Source organism: Bison bison, unplaced genomic scaffold (genome assembly GCF_000754665.1).
Source record: "Bison bison bison isolate TAMUID 2011002044 unplaced genomic scaffold, Bison_UMD1.0 scf7180017864143, whole genome shotgun sequence".
Lineage (NCBI taxonomy): Eukaryota > Metazoa > Chordata > Mammalia > Artiodactyla > Bovidae > Bison > Bison bison.
Genome location: NW_011494715.1, coordinates 3,980,579 through 4,000,319, shown reverse-complemented (window position 1 = coordinate 4,000,319; position 19,741 = coordinate 3,980,579). Strand labels below are relative to the sequence as shown.

At 44.2% G+C, this 19,741-nt stretch overlaps 1 protein-coding gene across 2 annotated transcripts in view; it reads left to right on the top strand.

The window, feature by feature from the left end:
• LOC104988818 (L-threonine 3-dehydrogenase, mitochondrial) overlaps positions 1-17,299 on the top strand; it is a 17,996-nt gene extending 697 nt beyond the window's left edge. The window contains exons 1-9 of one of the 2 annotated variants that reach the window (XM_010840276.1): positions 5,878-6,874; positions 7,787-7,986; positions 9,887-9,929; positions 10,577-10,647; positions 12,810-12,959; positions 13,062-13,234; positions 14,149-14,239; positions 15,938-16,207; positions 16,805-17,299. In XM_010840276.1, the coding sequence (XP_010838578.1) occupies positions 7,803-7,986; positions 9,887-9,929; positions 10,577-10,647; positions 12,810-12,959; positions 13,062-13,234; positions 14,149-14,239; positions 15,938-16,207; positions 16,805-16,944 (1,122 nt within the window). In that variant the 5' untranslated portion in view covers positions 5,878-6,874; positions 7,787-7,802 and the 3' untranslated portion in view covers positions 16,945-17,299. Of the gene's footprint in view, positions 1-5,877; positions 6,875-7,786; positions 7,987-9,886; positions 9,930-10,576; positions 10,648-12,809; positions 12,960-13,061; positions 13,235-14,148; positions 14,240-15,937; positions 16,208-16,804 lie in introns of those variants that run through there. The other variant, XM_010840275.1, reaches the window with a different exon arrangement.
• Positions 17,300-19,741: the final 2,442 nt, after the last annotated feature.

Sequence of the window (19,741 nt, the reverse complement as noted above, 5' to 3'; positions counted from 1 at the left end):
CCCACAACTTTTCCATAGGAAAGTGGGAGGCTAAGGCTGGAGATCCACGAGCGGCCCTTGTCTCCACGTCTTTTGGGGTTCCCTCTCCTAGGCCAGTGTGCACTGGGGGGAAGGTGCGGGGCGCCCGCTCCGCAGGGCCAAGCCTGTCTCTGAGACCCTCTATGGCTCACGCTGAGAGCTCCAGGATTTTTTCCCCCGACCCTTCCTGGCTTTCAGATCATCCCCGCTTTAAGTCCAGACTTTACCAGATGGTTGATGGAGTCTTTAGCAGTTCGCTAACTGCTTTTATAAATTGCTTTTATTAAATCCTGTCAGCATGTGGTGTCCCATTTCTAAGGATGGGGAAACTTGAGGTTGGCGAGGTAGTGTACGCCGGCTCACGCCGGAGGGAGGGCGGTGTTTGGCCTTGAACCCCGGGTGCTGGTGGGTACTCTTCTTCTGGGGAGCCACGAAGAGGAGGAGCCGAGCTGGAGGGGAGAGGGGCAGCGGGGAAGGTGGCCCATTCGCCACCACGAGGATGCGTCCTCCTTGTCCCCTCTCTTAGGTACCCGATGTTTTCTCTTGGCAGGGAAGAGTGGGGGTGCTGGCAGGAGGGTTTGAAACTCAACGGACCTGGTTTGCAACCCCTTTCCCTTTGGTAATTAATTATGTGCCTGACCTTGGGCGGGTCAATTCAGTCTGCAAAATGGAGAAAAGATCCCAGCTTCAGAGTTACTGTGAGGCTTAAATAAGAGTTCAGGAGAGCAGATGCTTCCTCTGTGCTCGGTAGTTGAGGTGCCACATTTTCCCGTTGGATCATTACTGTGAAGAGTAGACCTTTGGGGACTTCTCTGGTGGTCCGGTTGTTAAGCATCCCCGTTTCCACTGCCGAGGGCACAGGTTCAGTCCTTGATGGGAGAACTAAGATCCAGAATGCCCCAAGATGCAGCCAAAAAAAAAAAAAAAAGGACACATTTATTTATATGAATTTTTTATGATTTAATGAACGGGAGGATATAAAGCCAAGACTACCTTGCAAATAAGCAGTTATAAGCGTTATTGATCCTTAAATCAGAGTGAGAAGTGGGAAAACTCAGGGGAGATGAAGATGGGCATGATCAGCCCTGGGAGAGGGTCCTGGGGCCAGGAAATTGTCAACTGGGCAATGACTGACCTTTGGTGAAAGCAGTTTCACTGAGTGTGGATCAAGAAGGCCTGCTCCGAGGGGCAGGGATGTGGTTTGGGGCAGTATAAACACTCTGGAGAGCCCTGAGACTGGAAGGAAAGGTTGAAGGCTGGATGAGAATGCTAGGTTTCAGCAGGTTTATAAGCAGAGGGCAAAGAACCATTTAAGGGGATTGGTGGGACCAAGGGCTTGGGAGTTTGAACTGGCTGCGGGTTTCATGGCTCTCTGGGGCAGCATTGATCTACACTGGGTGAAGTTTCTAGCTCCCCAGTAATATATGTATGCAGTGACCATTTCTTGGGCCTGGATTTTTAAAAATTTGGTAAATTATGGTTTTTAATCACATAACATTAAATTTAGCCTCTTACCATTTTTAAGAGTACAATTCGATACTGTCAGGTATATTCACAGTGTTGTGCAATGGATCTCTAAAACTTTTTTATCCTGCGAAATGAAAGCTGTGCCTGTTAGTTAAGCACTCCTATCCCCTCTCCGTTTCTCCCGTGGCAACTAAATTTCTACTTCCTGTTTCTATGCTTTTTGACTGCTTTAGATAACTCATGTAACTCATATGGATGGAGTCATACTGTATTTGGCCTTTCGTGGCCAGCTTATTTCAGTCAGCATAATGTTCTCCAGGTTCATCCGTGTTGTAGCATTTGACAGGAACTCCTTTTTCAAGGCTAAGTAATATTCCATCACATGTATATACCACATTTTCTTTATCCATTCATCTGTTGGGAGCTGGATACTTGTAGCTTCATACTGAATGTGCTAGAGACATGACCTAATACATTTTTATTTACTATCTCTGTGGCTGAGAATGATGAGAGCTAGAGATTTGGGAAGATCACAAGATTAAGGGAAACTGATGATGCATCCTCAGAAAAAAAGGTCTATTTTCTTGGTTTTCAATATTCCAAAGTAGAGTTTCTTTTAATATTTTTGAAATAGGATTATCTGTCTCCAGAGAAATCACAATTGAATTAAAGTTTTTTTCCCCAAGAAATGGAAGTAATGTTCTCTGAAAACAGAGGACATTCTGTTTATTGTGGTGTAGACAAACCCCTGATACTTCCCTTTCCTGCCTGCCTGTTTGACGTGGTGTTTGAATTCTCACATGCGTCGAGAACTGTTCAGCGGGACTCACAGCTCCCTGGGAGAGGCAGCCTTCCTGGCCCCTGGCACGTAAAACCAACATGTCCAAAACCAAGCTCGTTTGTCTTCTGACCTGATCTGCTCCTCCAGGAAGCACATGCCCAAATTAGAGGTCCGTGTTATTCTTCTCCATTCCTCGCCAGTTGCTCCGTGTCCCAACAATCACAGCCAGCTGGGCTCAGAGTCTGCATCTCTGTCACTGCCTTCATGATGCCACTGCTTTCCTGAGCTCTGCTATGGTTGGGGCAGAAAGGTAGATGCCTAGAGATGGGAAGGTTTGTATAACAACCACCCCAGCAAGGCTTGCACAAGGGAGACACTCGATTATTTAAGGAGGAAAGTCTGTTGGCCTGTTTCTCTTTGATCCTTTGGAACTAAAGTAAGCAAAGTACATAGGGGAGAAAGTCTGTGGACTTTTATCTGATCTCCAGTCATCCTTGATGGTTTCCATTTCTAAGTTTGACAACTAGCTTGGCAAAGCAAGTCTTACTCTAGAACAGTTATTCTCAAGTGTAATCTGGGATAACCCTGAGATTCCCTGAGACCTTTGTAAGGTCCATGAAGTCAAGGCTATTTTTAAAGTAATACTCAGAAATTTTTTTGCCTTTTTCATTGTTTCTCTCTCAGATATGTGGTGGAATCTTCTAGAGGCCACATGGCTTGTAATGAGCTTTCCACTGATCTAATGGGGTGTGTGCTTGTGTACTCCTGGGTTTCTAGAATCTTCTAAGGATAGCAGGCTTAAAGTATAAATATATTCATTTTCAGAGATAAACTCCATTTGTGCTTATCACTTCTGTGCATTTTTATTAGTTACATGCTGTTATATCTGCTATTATCTTTGGAGCCCATTTTCTTTTAAAATCAATATGTCATTGCTTTGAAATTCTAAGTTGAGCCTTTGCCTATATGGAAAAATAACAAAAAGTTTATTGTAATTTATTTTTTTTAATTTAAGGATACATCATTGGCTTAGAGGACTTGATTTTCTTCAACTCAAAGTTCTAGCATCTATGTGTATAAATCCTGAAAAAAACGACACAAGAGTCCTCTGAATCATGGAAAGAGGAATTTTTCTCCAGATAAATGTACAAAATTAAATAATACATGAAAATATGAACGCTTTCCTCAGGTTTTACAGATGTTAGAAATTTAACTTGTGTGTCTGACGCCACAGAGCATTTTGAATAATATTTTGGTGGCAATACCATTATTCTGAGACCAACCATTCTAAATGAATGAAGTGTAGATAGGATGATCTCTTTAAAAGCCAAGGCTATTTGTTACAGCCTTCCAAACTAGAAAAGAAAAAACTATTGAAGTATGACAAGATAGGTTATCAAGTTGCAGTGGCTGGAGAAACAGTAAAGCCTTGGTTGGATGAAAAAGCATGGAAAACACTCAGCACAGCTGCTGTGACAGTAACTTGTCAAAGACTTAGCTGCAGACGTGAAGACTGACAGCAGAAGTGTGTATCTTGCAAGTGGAAGAATCTGTAGTCATGGCTGGACTGATCATTCTGTTTGTTTTCATGCACTGTCGATGCCAAACCAATCATCAAAGACTAGCTTTTTAGTGAAGGTTTGACAGCAAACACAAATAGTGCCAGTCTTTGGTATAGAATTATTTTTTTGAATTTCATGGTTTATCCTGGACCAACTGTTGAATTTTCACTGACAGTGCACCAGCCGCAGTGGCTAAAAGTACTGGTTCCTTTGCAGGAATCAAGGCAGTGGCACCACTTGGTACTAGAAGTCACGGCATTCTTCACTGCCATATGCTTTCCTATAAAAAAATAAAAAATAGAAAACTTAAGGACTGTTGTTACTCTTGTTGTTTAGTCCCTGACTTGTGTCTGACTCTTTTGCAATCCTGTGGACTGTAGCCCACCAGGCTCCTCTGTCCTTGGGATTTTCAGGCAAGAATACTGGAGTGGGTTGTCATTTCCTTCTCCAGGGAATCTTCCCAACCCAGGGATCCAACCCAGGTCTCCTGAGTTGGCAGGTAGATTCTTTACCACTGAGCCACAGGGAAGCCCCTTACTTAAGAATGCCCTTTCAGTTCAGTCTAGTTCAGTCGCTCAGTCGTGTCCGACTCTTTGCGACCCTGTGAATTGCAGCACGCCAAGCCTCTCTGTCCATCACCAACTCCCGGAGTTCACTCAGACTCAACGTCCATCGAGTCAGTGATGCCATCCAGCCATCTCATCCTCTGTCGTCCCCTTCTCCTCCTGCCCCCAATCCCTCCCAGCATCAGAGTCTTTTCCAATGAGTCAACTCTTCGCGTGAGGTGGCCAAAGGACTGGAGTTTCAGCTTTAGCATCGTTCCTTCCAAAGAAATCCCAGGGCTGATCTCCTTCAGAATGGACTGGTTGGATCTCCTTGCAGTCCGAGGGACTCTCAAGAGTCTTCTCCAACACCACAGTTCAAAAGTATCAAACAGTAAAAAGTGATTAATTTTTATTAAACCTTGAGCCTTGAGATGTATCTTTTTAGTGTATCATTGGTAAATGGATGTATTTGTTGTGTATCAAAATATGATGGTTGTTTTGAGATTAAGCATTTTTTGGATTGAATTGTGAGCTGCACTGGTCATTTTTTTTTTTTTTCATAGAGTACTAGTTTTACCTGAAAGAATGACTGACCAACTATGCTTATTATAAAATAGATAAACCTAGTGAGCCTGTCAAGGAAACAACCAATGGTATCTGATGCAGGTTAACATGTATCCACCATTGTGAACCTGACCGCTTCCCAGTACTTAGGAATTTTCTGATGAGATCAGTGAGGTTAACTAGTGTAACTTTGAGGAATGGTACTGTCAAGTGTGTTGGCAGTTAGAAGCTCTGCATTACTCACTGAACGAAATTTTCCAAAAGACCAATGCATAGAATTGTAAAATCATACAGGAATAAAACACCTGTTCGAAGCATTAGATATACTAGTGGGTTCTAATGTTACAGGTACAACAGTTTCATGATAATGTCTTCAGATTCTGTGTTGCAGCTAACTTTTAAAGAAACTAGCATGTGTTGAGTTCTGGATATCAAAGGCGAGTATCCAGAATTATCTGAGAAGGCTTTAAAGATACTGCTCCCTTTTCCTCACTGCTTTGCTTTGTGAGTCTGGATTTTCTTCATTTACTTCAATCAAAGCCACAGATTGAGTTAGAAGCAGGTGCAAAAATCCAGTTGTTTTTCTATTAAGGAAAACATCAAAGAGATGAGTAAATGTAAAACAGTGGCAGTATGCTTTTTGTTTTGGAAAATATATTTTCATAAAATACGTTTATGTTAACACTAGACAGAGGAGCCTGATGTGCTATAGTGCGTGGGTCAGAAAGTCGGACACAACTTAGCAACTTGAACAACAGCAAAAGGAGTTCTGAGACCAGAAAATGTGAGAGCTGCTACCTTAAAAGCATTCAACTGAACTTGGAAATGGCAAGATAATAATCTTGACTTGGAAAAGCTACATGCTGTAGATGGGTGGAGGGCTTTTGGGTTTTGTTTTTAATGTATATGCATTGTTAGTCAAAGCCATCCCATAATAGGGACCGTAGTGCTGCTTGATGGTTAAGAACTGGGTTCCCTGAGACAGGTGGTGGTTGCGATGGTTAAATGCTGTAATACAGGAGGGCATTCATGGGCCTGTGGCCTGTATTGAGCATTAAATGTTAGCTAGTAATAGTTGTAGAATAAGAACCAACTCAGTCATGAATTGTCCACATTGCTAAACTAACATACAGTGTCTGAAGTTTCATCTACCAGTGCTGTTGGAAATCTGACAGCTGACCGAGGTGGAGGCCACAGGGCAGTGTGCAGAGAGCAAAGACCTGACCTTGGGGAGGATGGGCAGGAAGCTTGCTGTTCCAACCAGCAGAGTAAGCCCTGCACTCTGATCTACTCTTGTGACATGCTCACCTTGGGTAAAGTTGGCGAGGAAGAAGAGCTGGACTGCAGTAAAATATACATGATCTGGGAAGAGGGGAGAAAATGGCTTTCTAATTATCCTCTCTTAAGAGGTGGCAGTGAAATGGAAATTAGTCACGGCTTACTCAGTATTGCTGGGGGCCTTTTTACCTTAACGATCTGCTTTTCTAGTCTGGATCAGCCTTAAGATAAGTCTGAGTTAGTTTCATAGGGTGCTGTGTTATTTAGCCCGGAACCTATTTGCGCTTCAGTGGTACGTGGACAGATGGTAGTGGTTGTGAAGACTGGAGGCTTTCACTTGGATCCGTGACTTGGTGTTCCTTGCATGGACGGCTCTGTACACAGTAACCTCCACTGAGACTTTAGAGCCCGTTGTCGTCAGCACTGTGTGGCTCCAGTTCTAAATCTCAGCCAACCTTTGTTTGCCTGAACTTTGCATGAGCAACGTTTATCCCTTTTCACCGGACTGGGCTCATGGTCGTCTCTAGATTGGCTCCCTGTCCCTGCGCTCAGCAGTCTCTTTAGTTTGGTTTATGAATCCAGGGCATGGCTTTGCTTGGGAGCTGGCGATCTTAGTGTTAGTCGTGGTTAAATGGTTTGTGTTTTGAGGGGTCTGGAAGGTAAGCAGTTACATGCTGACCTCTGCTTTTTTGTTTGTTTATTAAAATTTTATTGAAGTATAGTTGATTTATAATGTGTTAATTTCTGCTATATAGCAAGTGACTCAGTTATACATACGTAATATATATATATATTCATTTTTATTATGGTTTGTCACAAAATATTGAATATAGTTCCTGCTATACAGAAGGAGCTTGTTGTTTATCTGTCCTATATAGAATATCACGTTGGCCAAAAAATTCATTCCGGTTTTTCCATAAGATGTTTTCCTATGCTAATCCCAAACTCCCATTCCTTCCCTTCCCTACCGGCTCTTCCTTGACAACTTGAAGTCTTTTCTCTATATCTGTGAATCTGTCTTTGTTTTGTAGGTATGTTTTTTTGTATCATATTTTAGATTTGCATATGATATCATACAATATTTGTCTTTCTTTTTTTGACTGACTTCACATAGTATGATAATCTCTAGGTCCATCCATGTTTCTGCAAATGGCATTGTTTCATTCTTTTCTGAGTGCTAAGTCGCGTCAGTCGTTTCCGATTCTGTGTGACCCTATGGACTGTAGCCCACCAGGCTCCTCTGTCCTCTGTCAATTCTCTAGGCAAGAATACCGGAGTGGGTTGCCATGCCCTTCTCCGAGGATCTTCCTGATACGGGGATCAAACCTGCATCTCTTCAGTCTCCTGCATTGGGAAGTGGCTTCTTTACTACTAGCGCCACCCAGGAAGCCCTTCATTCTTTTTTATGGCTGAGTAATATTCCGTTGTATATATATGAACCGCATCTTCTTTATCCATTCATCTGTTGATGGGCACTTGGCTTGCATCCATGTCTTGGTTACTGTAAATAGTGCTGCATGAACATTGGGATGCGTGTGTCTTTTCTGAACTCCGCTCCTTTTGTGTTATAGGTGTGCCACAGAGACCATGCCAGTTGTTCGGGTGCTGCGGCGGGTCGCCTGCTGGATGCTGCAGAGCCCAGCCTGTGGCTGCCGGGCTCCTGTCCTACCCAGCCGGTTTCTGGGGACCTCTCCTCGGCAGATTCCAATGGATGCCAACTTCCACTCCACTTCATTCTCAGAAGCAGACCAGCAGCGTGTCTTAATTACAGGTTGGGTTTTTTTTTTTTCTTTCTCCCGCCTTTGTGGCTTCATTATTTTCTTTGTGTGGCTGTATATTCATTTTTGGAATGTCTAACATACCATCAGGTAACATGTATTCTTCAGAAACTCCCTTTCCACTCTTGGCTTCCTCCTGAATTGTGCAAATCCCTGGTGCTTATTTTGTCGCTGTTGACAGGGCTTGGTTTCCCTGCCCAAATCTTTTGTCATCTGAAGAAAGGACCTGGGAACCTGGGGATGAAAAAGCTACTCTGGGACTTGGTTCCCCTTTCCTGCTCGAGATCCAAGGTGTGTGGACAAAACGTGGACCCTGGAGTCTGGCGCATCTTTCCTTGGCCAGGCTCCTCCGGCCAGGCAGTTACTGCACATTTGTGTCTTGGAGACAGAGCAGATAGGCAGGGCCTGCCGGGGGCTCAGGGAACTTCTCGCCATGACCTCATGGAGCGTGTGTCTCATTGTCCACAGACTGGCTCGCCAACCCCTCTCACCTCGTGTCCACCCAACGTCCAGTTCTGCATCTGCTCACTGCAAATTTGACCGTCTGCCCACAAGTCCTTCCAGCTGACCCAAGCCCACCACTGATTGATTAGCACATTTTTATTGTCTTCGATTTGCCAGAATTTCATGCCTTGACTTCACGTCATTATCCATCTTACATTCTTCAGTGTGTGCATATTTCTCTCACTACCACCTCTTCCTCTGCTGTAAATGGGTTTCAAGTGAGGTCTGCTCCCTTAGCACTTCCCTCCCTGACTCTCCCAGCATCTTGTCCGTGTCTCTGATTCCCTCCTCCCGCCACCAACAAAGCACCCTCCAGGTGCTACTGTCAGTGCGCTGGTTTCAGTCACATGTTTACATGAATTTACAGGAAATCCCACAGTCTGCATCGTCCTGCCTGATTACTTTCTCCCAAAATGGAATTTAGGGTTGTATTCCCCTAAATGTGTTCTAGACCCCCAGCTCTCCCATGTCCAGCAATGGCATTTGTAAGCATTCAGATTAAGATGCCGTAATCATTTTTTTAATGTTCTTAGCACCTCCTAACCCACCCAGTTATCTACTCTTTTTTGGGTGACTTTTTGGTTTTTGCCTTCTTTCTCCATTCCTATTCCACTGCAGGTCTAATGGAGGAGGGTGCTCTGGATAATCCCACCAGAGGCTGATATCCAGCTATTGTATCTGCAAATAAACTTATTTACTAAACAGAAACAGACTCATAGACTTAGATAACAAACTTATGGTTATCAGGGTAGGGTGGGAAGGATGAGGGGAAGGGACAGTTTGGGATCAACGTGTTCACACTGCTATATTTAAAATGGATAACCAACAAGGGCCTACTGTATGACACAGGGAACTCTGCTCAATGTTGTGTGGCAGCCTGGATGGGAGGGCAGTTTGGGGGAGAATGGATACATGTATATGTATGGCTGAGTCCCCTTGCTGCTCACCTGGAACTATCACAACATTGCTAATCAGCTATACCCCAATACAAAATAAAAAGTTTCTTTAAAAAAAAAAAAAACAATTACATGTGACTTTAAGTGTTCTGGTACCCATAGGAGATAAGCTTCATAGCCCGTCAAATAACAAAGCCAAAGCTGCTAGTGAGTTCCTGGCTGGGCGATGTTCTTGCTCTCCTGTGACTGTTCTCTTCCTGTTCCCTGGCTTCCCCTTAGCCACCCTTCTGCTGGAGAATGTTCTGTCTCTGAAACTCATCTGATCTGATCTCTGACCTAGCTCGGAGAAGGTGATTCAGTTCCATCAGGCCATCCTGGGGCTTCACCTAATTAGCTAAGATTACCAGTGGAGTTTTATTCTGTTACTACATCCTGGGAATAATTGAACTGGTTCAATTTAAATTAAAGTTTCACTTTTTTCTTCTTTATCCAGGGGGTCTTGGCCAGCTTGGAGTGGGTCTTGCTAGCTTTCTGAGGTAAGAGCTCTCGAAGTTGAAATTTAAAATCTGAGTTTGGGGGTATGTGAAGCTTATCTTTGCTCCTGTTTAACCCCTAAATCTGTCCTCTCCCCTCTTGCTCCTGAGTCTTTTACGATATTGTATCTAAATGACCGTTTGGAATGCATTTCATTGTGCCTCTTAGAATCACAGACTTTGTCTCAGGTCCTTGACTCAGTGTCCCCCATCCTGGTCCTTTGCCCTCTGCCTGTTCTAGGTTAGGCAAAGTAAGACCTGCCTCCAAATGGGTCAGTCAGTTTTTTGATGTTTGGGGACTGAGAGAAGAACATGTAGAAACTGAAAGGGAACAAGGTGGGATTTAGAGAAAGTGGGATAAAAGGAAAAGAGAGAAGAACAGGGGGGAAGAGGGAAGGACTCCGGGGCCCTGGGAGGACATTGGTGACAGGCACAGACAATGATGGGGTAAGGCATAAGCAGGAGATGCAGCCCCAAGTGCGGCTGGAACCGCAGGGATGCTGGTTGAGGATGGAGAGGAAGAAGGGCTCATGTGTAAAGGTGGGATTTGGAGGCAGGCAGTACATGGCAGTTTCTCTGGGCAGGATGGTTTTCATAGGACCTGGTGTGTCCTCAAATGTACCGTCTCGTATGTTTAATTTTCCCTTTAGGAAACGATTTGGGAAGGACAATGTGATTCTATCTGACATTCGGAAGCCCCCGGAACACGTCTTTCTTAGTGGTAAGAGGCTCTCAGAGCAGTCGGAGAGGCAGCTTGTAGGATTCGTATCATCACTCATAACCAGGCTTGTGAATTAAAGGAGGAGGAGTGTTTGAGGCACACTTGTGCTACTTAAAAATGTTTCCTGCATTTGGATTTCCCGGTCATTAGGTGGTTAAGACTCCATGTTTCCAGTGCAGGGAGCATGGGTTCAATCCCTGGTCAGGGAACTAAGATCCCACATACTGTGGGGGTGTGGCCACAAAAGGAAAAGACGTTTCGTGTTTTTGTCCTCATTCATTCTGTAAAATGTCATTGGTGTAGTCACTGCTTGTTCAGGTGATCCAAGGACAGGGGAGTTCATTAGCCCTTGATGTGAAGTTGTGGAGTAATATCTTTGGATATGATCTGCAGCCGTATCTGTGGAATAAAAATTTGGATTCTACCTTTCAGAGTTTTTAGTGAACTTAACTCAGAAAGCACACAAAAATCAAGTTCTGAAGTGAGGAAAAGGAACTTTAAGTTTTGGAGAAATTAATCCTCCTATTTCAGCATGGACTTGCTCTTAAACACCTGTGCACGCACACGGATCTCAGACTCCTGTAGTCGAGCTGCTTACCACCTCAAAGATGTTTTTACGTACTTTTTATTTTTTTGAAGTTCCCGTGAACATATTTTATTGGATAAATATGTGCATTGCATTCTTATTGTTGCTCGAACCTACATAAAATAGTGACTTAAGAAATTAAAGTTCTAGAGGTCAGGTCAGAAATTAAAACTCATTTCATTGGGTTGAACACAAGATGTCTGGGTGGATCCCTCAAGACACTTCAGGGAAGATGGCGCTGGCTTCCTAGATCACTTCCTCATCAAAAATATCTTTATGACATCTCCTAGGCCCTCCTGGTTCCATGTCAGTCTTTCGTGGTTCACCTTGGGGAAGAGCATTAATGTGCTGAGTGGGGGAAATTGGCATTGCAGAAATCTGGCTCTACCCCTAGCCTAACCAAGTGTGTTGAACCCACAACTTGTGGGTTATTTATATCATGGTGGGTTTCTGGCTTTTGTAAACCCATGTTATCTATTCCTTTAAAATATGCAGCTTATTTAAGCAGAGTGAAATCACCAGGTGCCTGCAGTGTGGCGTGAACAGCATCGGCTCAAGCCAGCTGCCTGGTTTTGATCCCAGTTCTTAATCTTAATTCTGTTTGATTCTGGCAAGTTACTTAACCTCTCTTGGCCTCAGTTTCCTCCTCAACAAAATACTCACCTCAAAGTTTGTTTGAGAGTTAAATATACAGTAAGTCCCCTACTTTCAAGTTGCAAACTTTCAAAGGTGTGAACGTGCATGCGAGCCTCTGTATGCCAGCTGTTGTTCTGTACTATTGTACTGTTCAAGGTGCTAGACTGTCAGATTAAAAATGTTTGATTTTTTGTTTGTGTTTTTATGTATGTATGATTTGCATTAAAAATTCTGTAAACCTATTGCAGTATAGTACTATATAGCCGATTGTGTTAGTTGGGTACCTAGGCTAACTTTGTTGGACTTATCCCTGGGTTTGGAAGTTCCTCTGGAGAAGGGAATGGCAATCCACTCCAGTATTCTTCCCTGGAGAATTCCATGGACTGAGAAGTCTGGTGGGCTACAGTCCGTGGGGTTGCAAAGAGTTGGATACACATGAACAAATGGACTTATGCACGTGCTCTCAGGATGAACTTGTTCCTATGTAGGGTATTTCCTGTACAGGAAGCCCTTAGAATAGCACTCAGCAGGTATAAGTCCTGTGTAAGACTTAAAGTATTGTTAACCACGGAGTGTATGTGTTAGTAGCTCAGTCATGTCCGACTCTGTGACCCATGGACTGTAGCCCGCCAGGCTCCTCTGTGCATGGGATTCTCCAGGCAAGAATACTGGAGTGGGTAGCCATTCCCTTCTCCAGGGACTCTTCCCGACCCAGGGATCCAACCTAGGTCCCTTGCATTACAGGCAGATTCTTTACCATTTGAGCTACCAGGGAATCACCTGGGGGTTGGGCTTTGTATTCTGCATAAGAAAAATGCTGAGTTGTGTCTGAATAGTTGTTACCAAGTTGGTAGCAATGGAATTCAAAATCAATGGGAAAACCTGTTGAAGTTTTCAAGCCCTGAACTCCTTCACTTGCCTGATTCACTGCTCCTTGCAGGCCCGTTTATTTATTCCGACATCCTGGATTACAAGAATCTTCGGGAGATTGTGGTGAACAACCGCATCACGTGGCTGTTCCATTACAGCGCCCTGCTCAGCGCAGTGGGAGAAGCAAACGTGTCCCTGGCCAGAGCCGTGAACATCACTGGTGAGTCTCTGAGTCGTGCCCCGGATGCCCTGTTTGCCGGATTGCCCTTCCTGGGGAATCCTGGAAAGAGGTTTCCCAGGTTACGAGGGCTGCTCGTTTCAGGACTGCACAATGTCCTGGACGTTGCTGCAGAGCACGGTCTGCGATTGTTTGTGCCAAGCACCATCGGGGCGTTTGGACCTACTTCTCCACGGAACCCAACCCCTGACCTCTGCATCCAGAGACCCAGGACCATCTATGGGGTGTCCAAGGTCCACGCTGAGCTTATGGGCGAGGTAGGCATCACTTGGCACGGTGACTCAGTGTTTCCTTTTCTGTTTTTGTCTCAAACACCTGCTAATTCATCCTTGGAGAGGACTTCTTCCCTCTTCCAATCCCTGCCCCCAGAAATGCTTGGGGACTGATTGTGTTTGCCAGGTGCCCTGTACGCATAGCTCCAACAGAATCCTCAGCCCTGTGCTAACATTCAACACTTCAATCATGCCCCTCGAGTGGCACCCCTCCTTCATTTGCTGCCCATCTTGCTTGTACTGCACTATTCTTTCAGGCTCCTGATATTACTATTATAAGAGCTAACTTTAAAATAACTTCAAGTGCCCTTTTGGTTTTCTTCTTTAATACACTTTGTCTTTATACTGTATCTCTGCATAGCACATCTTTTTTTTTTTTTTGTCATGACTCGTAGCTTATGCTTATGGGATTTTAGTTTTCCAACCAGGGATTGAACCTGGGTTCTCAGCATTGAAAGTGCAGAGTCCTAACTACTTGACTAAAATGTCCATAAAAGGGCATTTTAGTCAGTGTCTGACCCTTCAACTGACGTATCACAGTGACCATCTTTCCCTGTGCTGTCCCAACACTACCTCCTAGGTCAGGATCATGGAGATTTGTTCAGCACAATGAGCAGGGTCTTCCTTCCAAAGAAAGGCAGAAACTCCCCACTGTCAGCTGATCTATTATTTACTGTGTTGTCTGACGATGTTATCACCAGAATGGCAATTATTTGATGATAACAAACTTCAGGGTTATTTGTTAAAGAAAAATGGCAATTCTAGGGTCTTCATTTCCTCGAGGAGGATTTTAAGATGACTGTACGGGGAGATGTTTGAGGAAAAGGCTGTTAATTCTTTGCATTGCTCTACCTGATTTAAAAGATTCTTTTTAAAGTTAAGTTTTCTCTTTCTCGTAGTATTATTATTACCGGTATGGATTAGACTTTCGATGCCTGAGATATCCTGGAATCATTTCTGCTGACTCCCAGCCTGGAGGAGGAACAACTGGTAGGGTTGTTTTTTATTTCTTTTTTATGTAAAATTAGCTTTCTATTTGCCTGGTGCAGTGGGGATGGATCTTCTGTCATTTCAGCCATATGCTGGCTGGAGTCTTTGCATCCTTTCTGAAAAGTGCATCTGAGAAGCTCATTGAACCCTATTGACTTAAATTTGTTCAGGGAAGCTCAACCAATGCTGTAAATCCAATGGAATTTACCACCCACAGTGCCAGAATCAAACGGACTAATTTCACTAAGCATATTACCTTCCAAGTTCATCCATGTTGTCGTAAATTGCAAAATTTTATTCTTTTTTATGAGTGAGTAGTATTCCAGTGTGTACATTAGCCAACTCTTTATCCATTCATCTGTTGATGGACATTTCCATTGCTTCCATGTCTTAGTTATAGTAAATAAGGCTGTAGTGAATGTTGGACTGAGTGTATCTTTTCAAAGTAGTGTTTTATTTTTCTCTGAGTATGTACCCAGGAGTGGAATTGCAGGCTCATATGTAGTTCTATATTTAGTTTTTTGAGGAACCTCCATATAGTTTTCCACATTGTTATCATTTTGGACTTGAGTGTGCATTATGTTCAGTAACTCTCACATAGAGATCCTTCCCTTATGAGGGGTTCTGAGATATAACATAAAAGATACTTGACAACATCCGAGGGATTTTTACTATAGCTTTGTACTATTGTCTGAAGTCTGAGAGGCTTATACTCTAGCTTTGTTCTTTTTCCTCAGGATAGCTTTGGCAATTCTGGGTCTCTTGTGGTTCCATATGAATTTTAGAATTATTTGTTCTAGTTCTGTGAAAAATGTCATAGGTAATTTTACAGGGATCACATTAAATCTGTAGAGTGCTTTGGGTAGTATGGCCATTTTAACAATACTATTGTAATTCTTTCAATCAAAAGCATGGGCTTTCTTTCCATTTCTTTGAATATCTTCAATTGAAATTTGAGGACATTTTTTTAAGGGATTTTCAAAGAGCCTTTGGGTTTAGTTACTTAAAAAAAAAATTGCCTAATGTAGTGCTTCTCCAGGAAGGCATGAGGAATCCCTGGGGATCCTTGAGTCAGGCCTTCTCAAGGGATCCAGGAGGTCAAAACAATTTTCATATTAATACTAAGATATTATTTGCCCTCTTCAACGTCCTTTTCAAGTATACCGTGGAGTTTCTCACAGGCTGCCTGATGTATGTAGCATAGCGGACTGAACACAGAAGCAGAGATTCTTACTGTTTCCAATTAAGCCAGGGAATAAAGAGATTTTCAAAATGAAAAACATGCCATTCTTCTCACTAAATTTTCTCTTACTTGGAATCTATGTTCTTTTTTTCACATATAATATCATACATATGAATGTGTGGGCTTATTATCATTTTTAAGTATAAAAATATTTTTTAAAAGTTCCCAGTTAATTTCTGATATGGTAGATGTTACTAATTTCTGATACAGTAGATGTTGCTGTGTGTGTATATGTGCTCAGTTGCTCATCATGTCTGACTCTTTGCAACCCCATGAACTGTAGCCCTCCAGGCTCCTATAACTCACCTTAATAAAACCTTTTTTGGGGTCCTTGGTGATTTTTAAGCCCACAAAGAGTTTCTGAGACTAAGACATCTGAGAACCACTGCCTTAATTCGAGAGGCTCACTCATAATTTTTGTTATAAGATGTCCCTCAGACAAGCTTCTCTTTCAGACTATGCGGTCCAGATTTTCCATGAAGCTGTCAAGAATGGCAGATTTGAGTGCAACCTGAAACCCGACACGAGGCTCCCGATGATGTACATTGACGACTGCCTCCGGGCCACCCTGGAGGTCATGGAGGCCCCAGCAGAGTCCCTGTCCATGAGAACCTACAACATCAGCGCCATGAGCTTCACCCCCGAGGAGCTGGCCCAGGAGGTGCTCAAGCATGTCCCGGAGCTCCAGGTCACCTACAGTGTGGATCCTGTCCGACAGGCCATAGGTGGGTAGACCGCTGCCTCTCCCTCAGAACCAAAGTCAAGCTGCAGTCCGCCACACGAGTCCTTGAGGACATAAACCGTGGAGGAGAAGGAGAGCGCAGTGCCTTTTCCAGGGGCCCGACACCTTCCGAAGAAGGAGCTGCTATCGCACCAGAGCTGGCAGGTGGCACAGTTTTGGGAAATGATGTCCAAAATGGGTGGACTCGAGCTGTCCAAATAAACCGCTTGTCAGCATTTCACCATTTGCCAGTTTAAATATCAAACAAACAGACATAGTATGAGAGCAGCCCTGGGTTCTCAGAGGCTGTGACTGTGCCCCTGTGTGAGTGCCATGCCATCTGAGCATGGCAGTCCCACCTTACAAGCCTGCAGGGGACTCTCCTAGCAGGTGGTAACTCACAGTGCCTGGCAGTAGATACAGGCTTCTAGTCTGAGAAGGTGACTGTGTGTGCCTGTAATGGCTGCTCTGCTCTGCTCAAGGGAGATTTCAAATAGAACGTTTCTCTCATGGGATGTTGACCTTTATGTAAAGTGTTCTAGACCTTTTTGCACACCTACAGCCTGAATAACTTAAGCTTCTTTTCTATGTCTTATCCTAGCGGATAGTTGGCCAATGAACTTTGATGATAGCAACGCTCGGAAGGACTGGGGATGGAGGCACGATTTTGACCTCCCAGAGCTGGTGACAACGATGTTGAACTTCCACGGTCCTGAGAGCAGAGTTGCCCAGGCTAACTGAAGGGGCCGGAGGAAGAGCTCATGAGTCCTGGGTGGCTGTCCAGGGAAAGCTATAACAACCCTGAGGTTCCAGACCCCAAGGAATTTAGATGACGTGGGGCTGAAGGACTAATTGGATTGAATTTTCGCAGCTCATATTGAACTGCCACATGGAGAAATGACTTGGCTGTAGTGTCTTCTCAATGCTGTAGGTTTGGTGGTAGCCCTTCTGAATCTTTGCTGTTTGCCTAAACTTGTCCAAATCACAGAATGAAGACTTAAGTCACAATCATTTCCGTTTCCTTAATTAAGATGAAGTGACCACTTTCAGGAAGATATGTGACATTTGTATTAAATTAAACTTAATTTAAATATCACTCCTAAGACTCCATCATTCCCTTGACTAAGACCAAAGATTACTTTTTAAAGACCATCAAAGATAATCTCCAAATTTAAAAGAATTCTTTACATCCCATCAGAGTCTAAAAAAATGTCTGTGTGTTAATCCCATGTTCACAATGTTCAAGAGATTTTAACCTGTCAAAAATGATCACTTCCAATTTATTTTTCTAAGAAGATACACTGCTGCTACTGCTGCTAGGTCACTTCAGTCGTGTCCGACTCTGTGCAACCCCATAGAAGGTAGCCCACCAGGCTCCCCTGTCCCTGGGATTCTCCAGGCAAGAACACTGGAGTGGGTTGCCATTTCCTTCTCCAATGCATGAAAGTGAAAAGTGAAAGTGAAGTCGCTCAGTCGTGTCTGACTCTTAGTGACCCCATGGACTGCACCCCACGAGGCACTCCGTCCATGGGATTTTTCCATGCGAGAGTACTGGAGTGGGGTGCCATCGCCTTCTCTTCGAAGATACGATAGTGGTAGGAAACTAAGAATATTAGAGATGATCTAACTGGTCAAGGGGGTCGCTAAGCGTCGGATACGACTGAGCGACTTCACTTTCACTTTTCACTTTCATGCATTGGAGGAGGAAATGGCAACCCACTCCAGTGTTCTTGCCTGGAGAATCCCAGGGATGGCGGGGCCTGGTGGGCTGCCGTCTATGGGGTCACACAGAGTCGGACACGACTGAAGTGACTTAGTAGTAGTAGTAGTAGTAACTGGTCAAGAGGAGCATCTCTTACTTTGATTGCCTTCCTACTGGTGAGCTGGGGGTTGATGACCGGGACTTTGATCCCTTACCTGCCACGTCAGACTCTCCTGGAGCTTGTCTAAATGTACAGGTTTGGGGGCTCCATGCCTTCAGGTGGACTCAATTGTTGGAGATGGGAATCTCAGAGGACCATGGGTTATTCTTTTCTAGCACTGGGCCCCCAAATTTAGACCAATTCCAAACATGATTTTCTAAAGAGGACTTCCTTACAACAGCCTTTCTATGCACTCTTAGATGAGCTTTCGAAAGAGCTCCACTAATCCTCTGAAGGGCTTCTCGGGTAGCTCAGCAGTAAACAAGCTGCCTGCAATGCAGGAGACGTGGGTTTGATCCCTGAGTCAATCCCTGGAAAACCCCCTGGAGAAGGAAATGGCCACCTACTCCGGTATTCTTCCTGGGAAATTCTGTCCTGGGAAATGCCATGGACAGAGGAGCCTGGCAGGTTGTAAGAGTTGGACGTGACTTAGTGATTAAGCAACAAACAAACACTTAAATGCAAATGGAAGACGGAAAGGGCAGGAGGCCTGTGTTCCCATCATCACTCTACAGGGGCATTCACTTGCTGTTCAGAGATACTCACTCGCCCATTTCGGGGAGGGGGGTCTATGCTGTGCCCCCTCCCCTGACCCCTAGTGCACTGAAGCCTGCCGACAGTGCTAGGTCTGCAGGATTCATAATCCAAGGACCTAAAGGAGACCGATTGCCTAGCCAATAGGCAGTGACACTTTAAATGTTTCCCGTCTTTCCTTCGTGACACTTTTGAACTTGAACATGAGCCTATCTGGCACACTGGAAATCCACAAGTCTTCCAAATAAGTACAAAATGTGAAAATCTGATTTTTGAGGGGCGTCTGATTTGGGGGAAAAGCTTTGCACCTGGAGGAGAAATGAATTCTGGCTGTCACTTTCCCTGAGGTTGTGGATCTTGGCCGAGTCACTTCCTGTCTTGAGTCTCCGCTTCCTCACCTGTGAGAAATGGCGTGAGCCTGGCTGCAGCTTCCTGACTTCCAAGGCTGTGGCTTCAATCAGGGGACTAGAAACAAGACCATAGTTAAACATTTCCTGAAAAAGTAACATTGGGTATGTTTGAAAGCATATCTGTAAACATGTAATTTATGGGGTATAAGAAAACCCACTGGGGGATAAGAGGAGGAGGGATAAATTGGGAGATTGGGATTGACATATACACACTACTATATATAAGTAGGAACTGCTGCGGCGGCTGCTGCTAAGTCACTTCAGTCGTGTCCGACTCTGTGCGACCCCATGGACGGCAGCCCACCAGGCTCCCCTGTCCCTGGGATTCTCCAGGCAAGAACACTGGAGTGGGTTGCCATTTCCTTCTCCAATGCATGAAAGTGAAAAGTGAAAGTGAAGTCGCTCAGTCGTGTCCGACTCCTAGCAACCCCATGGACTGCAGCCTGCCAGGATCCTCCATCCATGGGATTTTCCAGGCAAGAGTACTGGAGTGGGGTGCCATTGCCTTCTCCAAAGTAGGAACTAATAAGGACCTATAATACAGCACAGGGAACCCTACTCAGTACTCTGTAATGACCTATATGGGAAAAGAACCTTAAAAAGAGTGAATATATATATATATGTATGTATGTATAACTGATTCATTTTGCTCTATACCTGAAATTAACACAA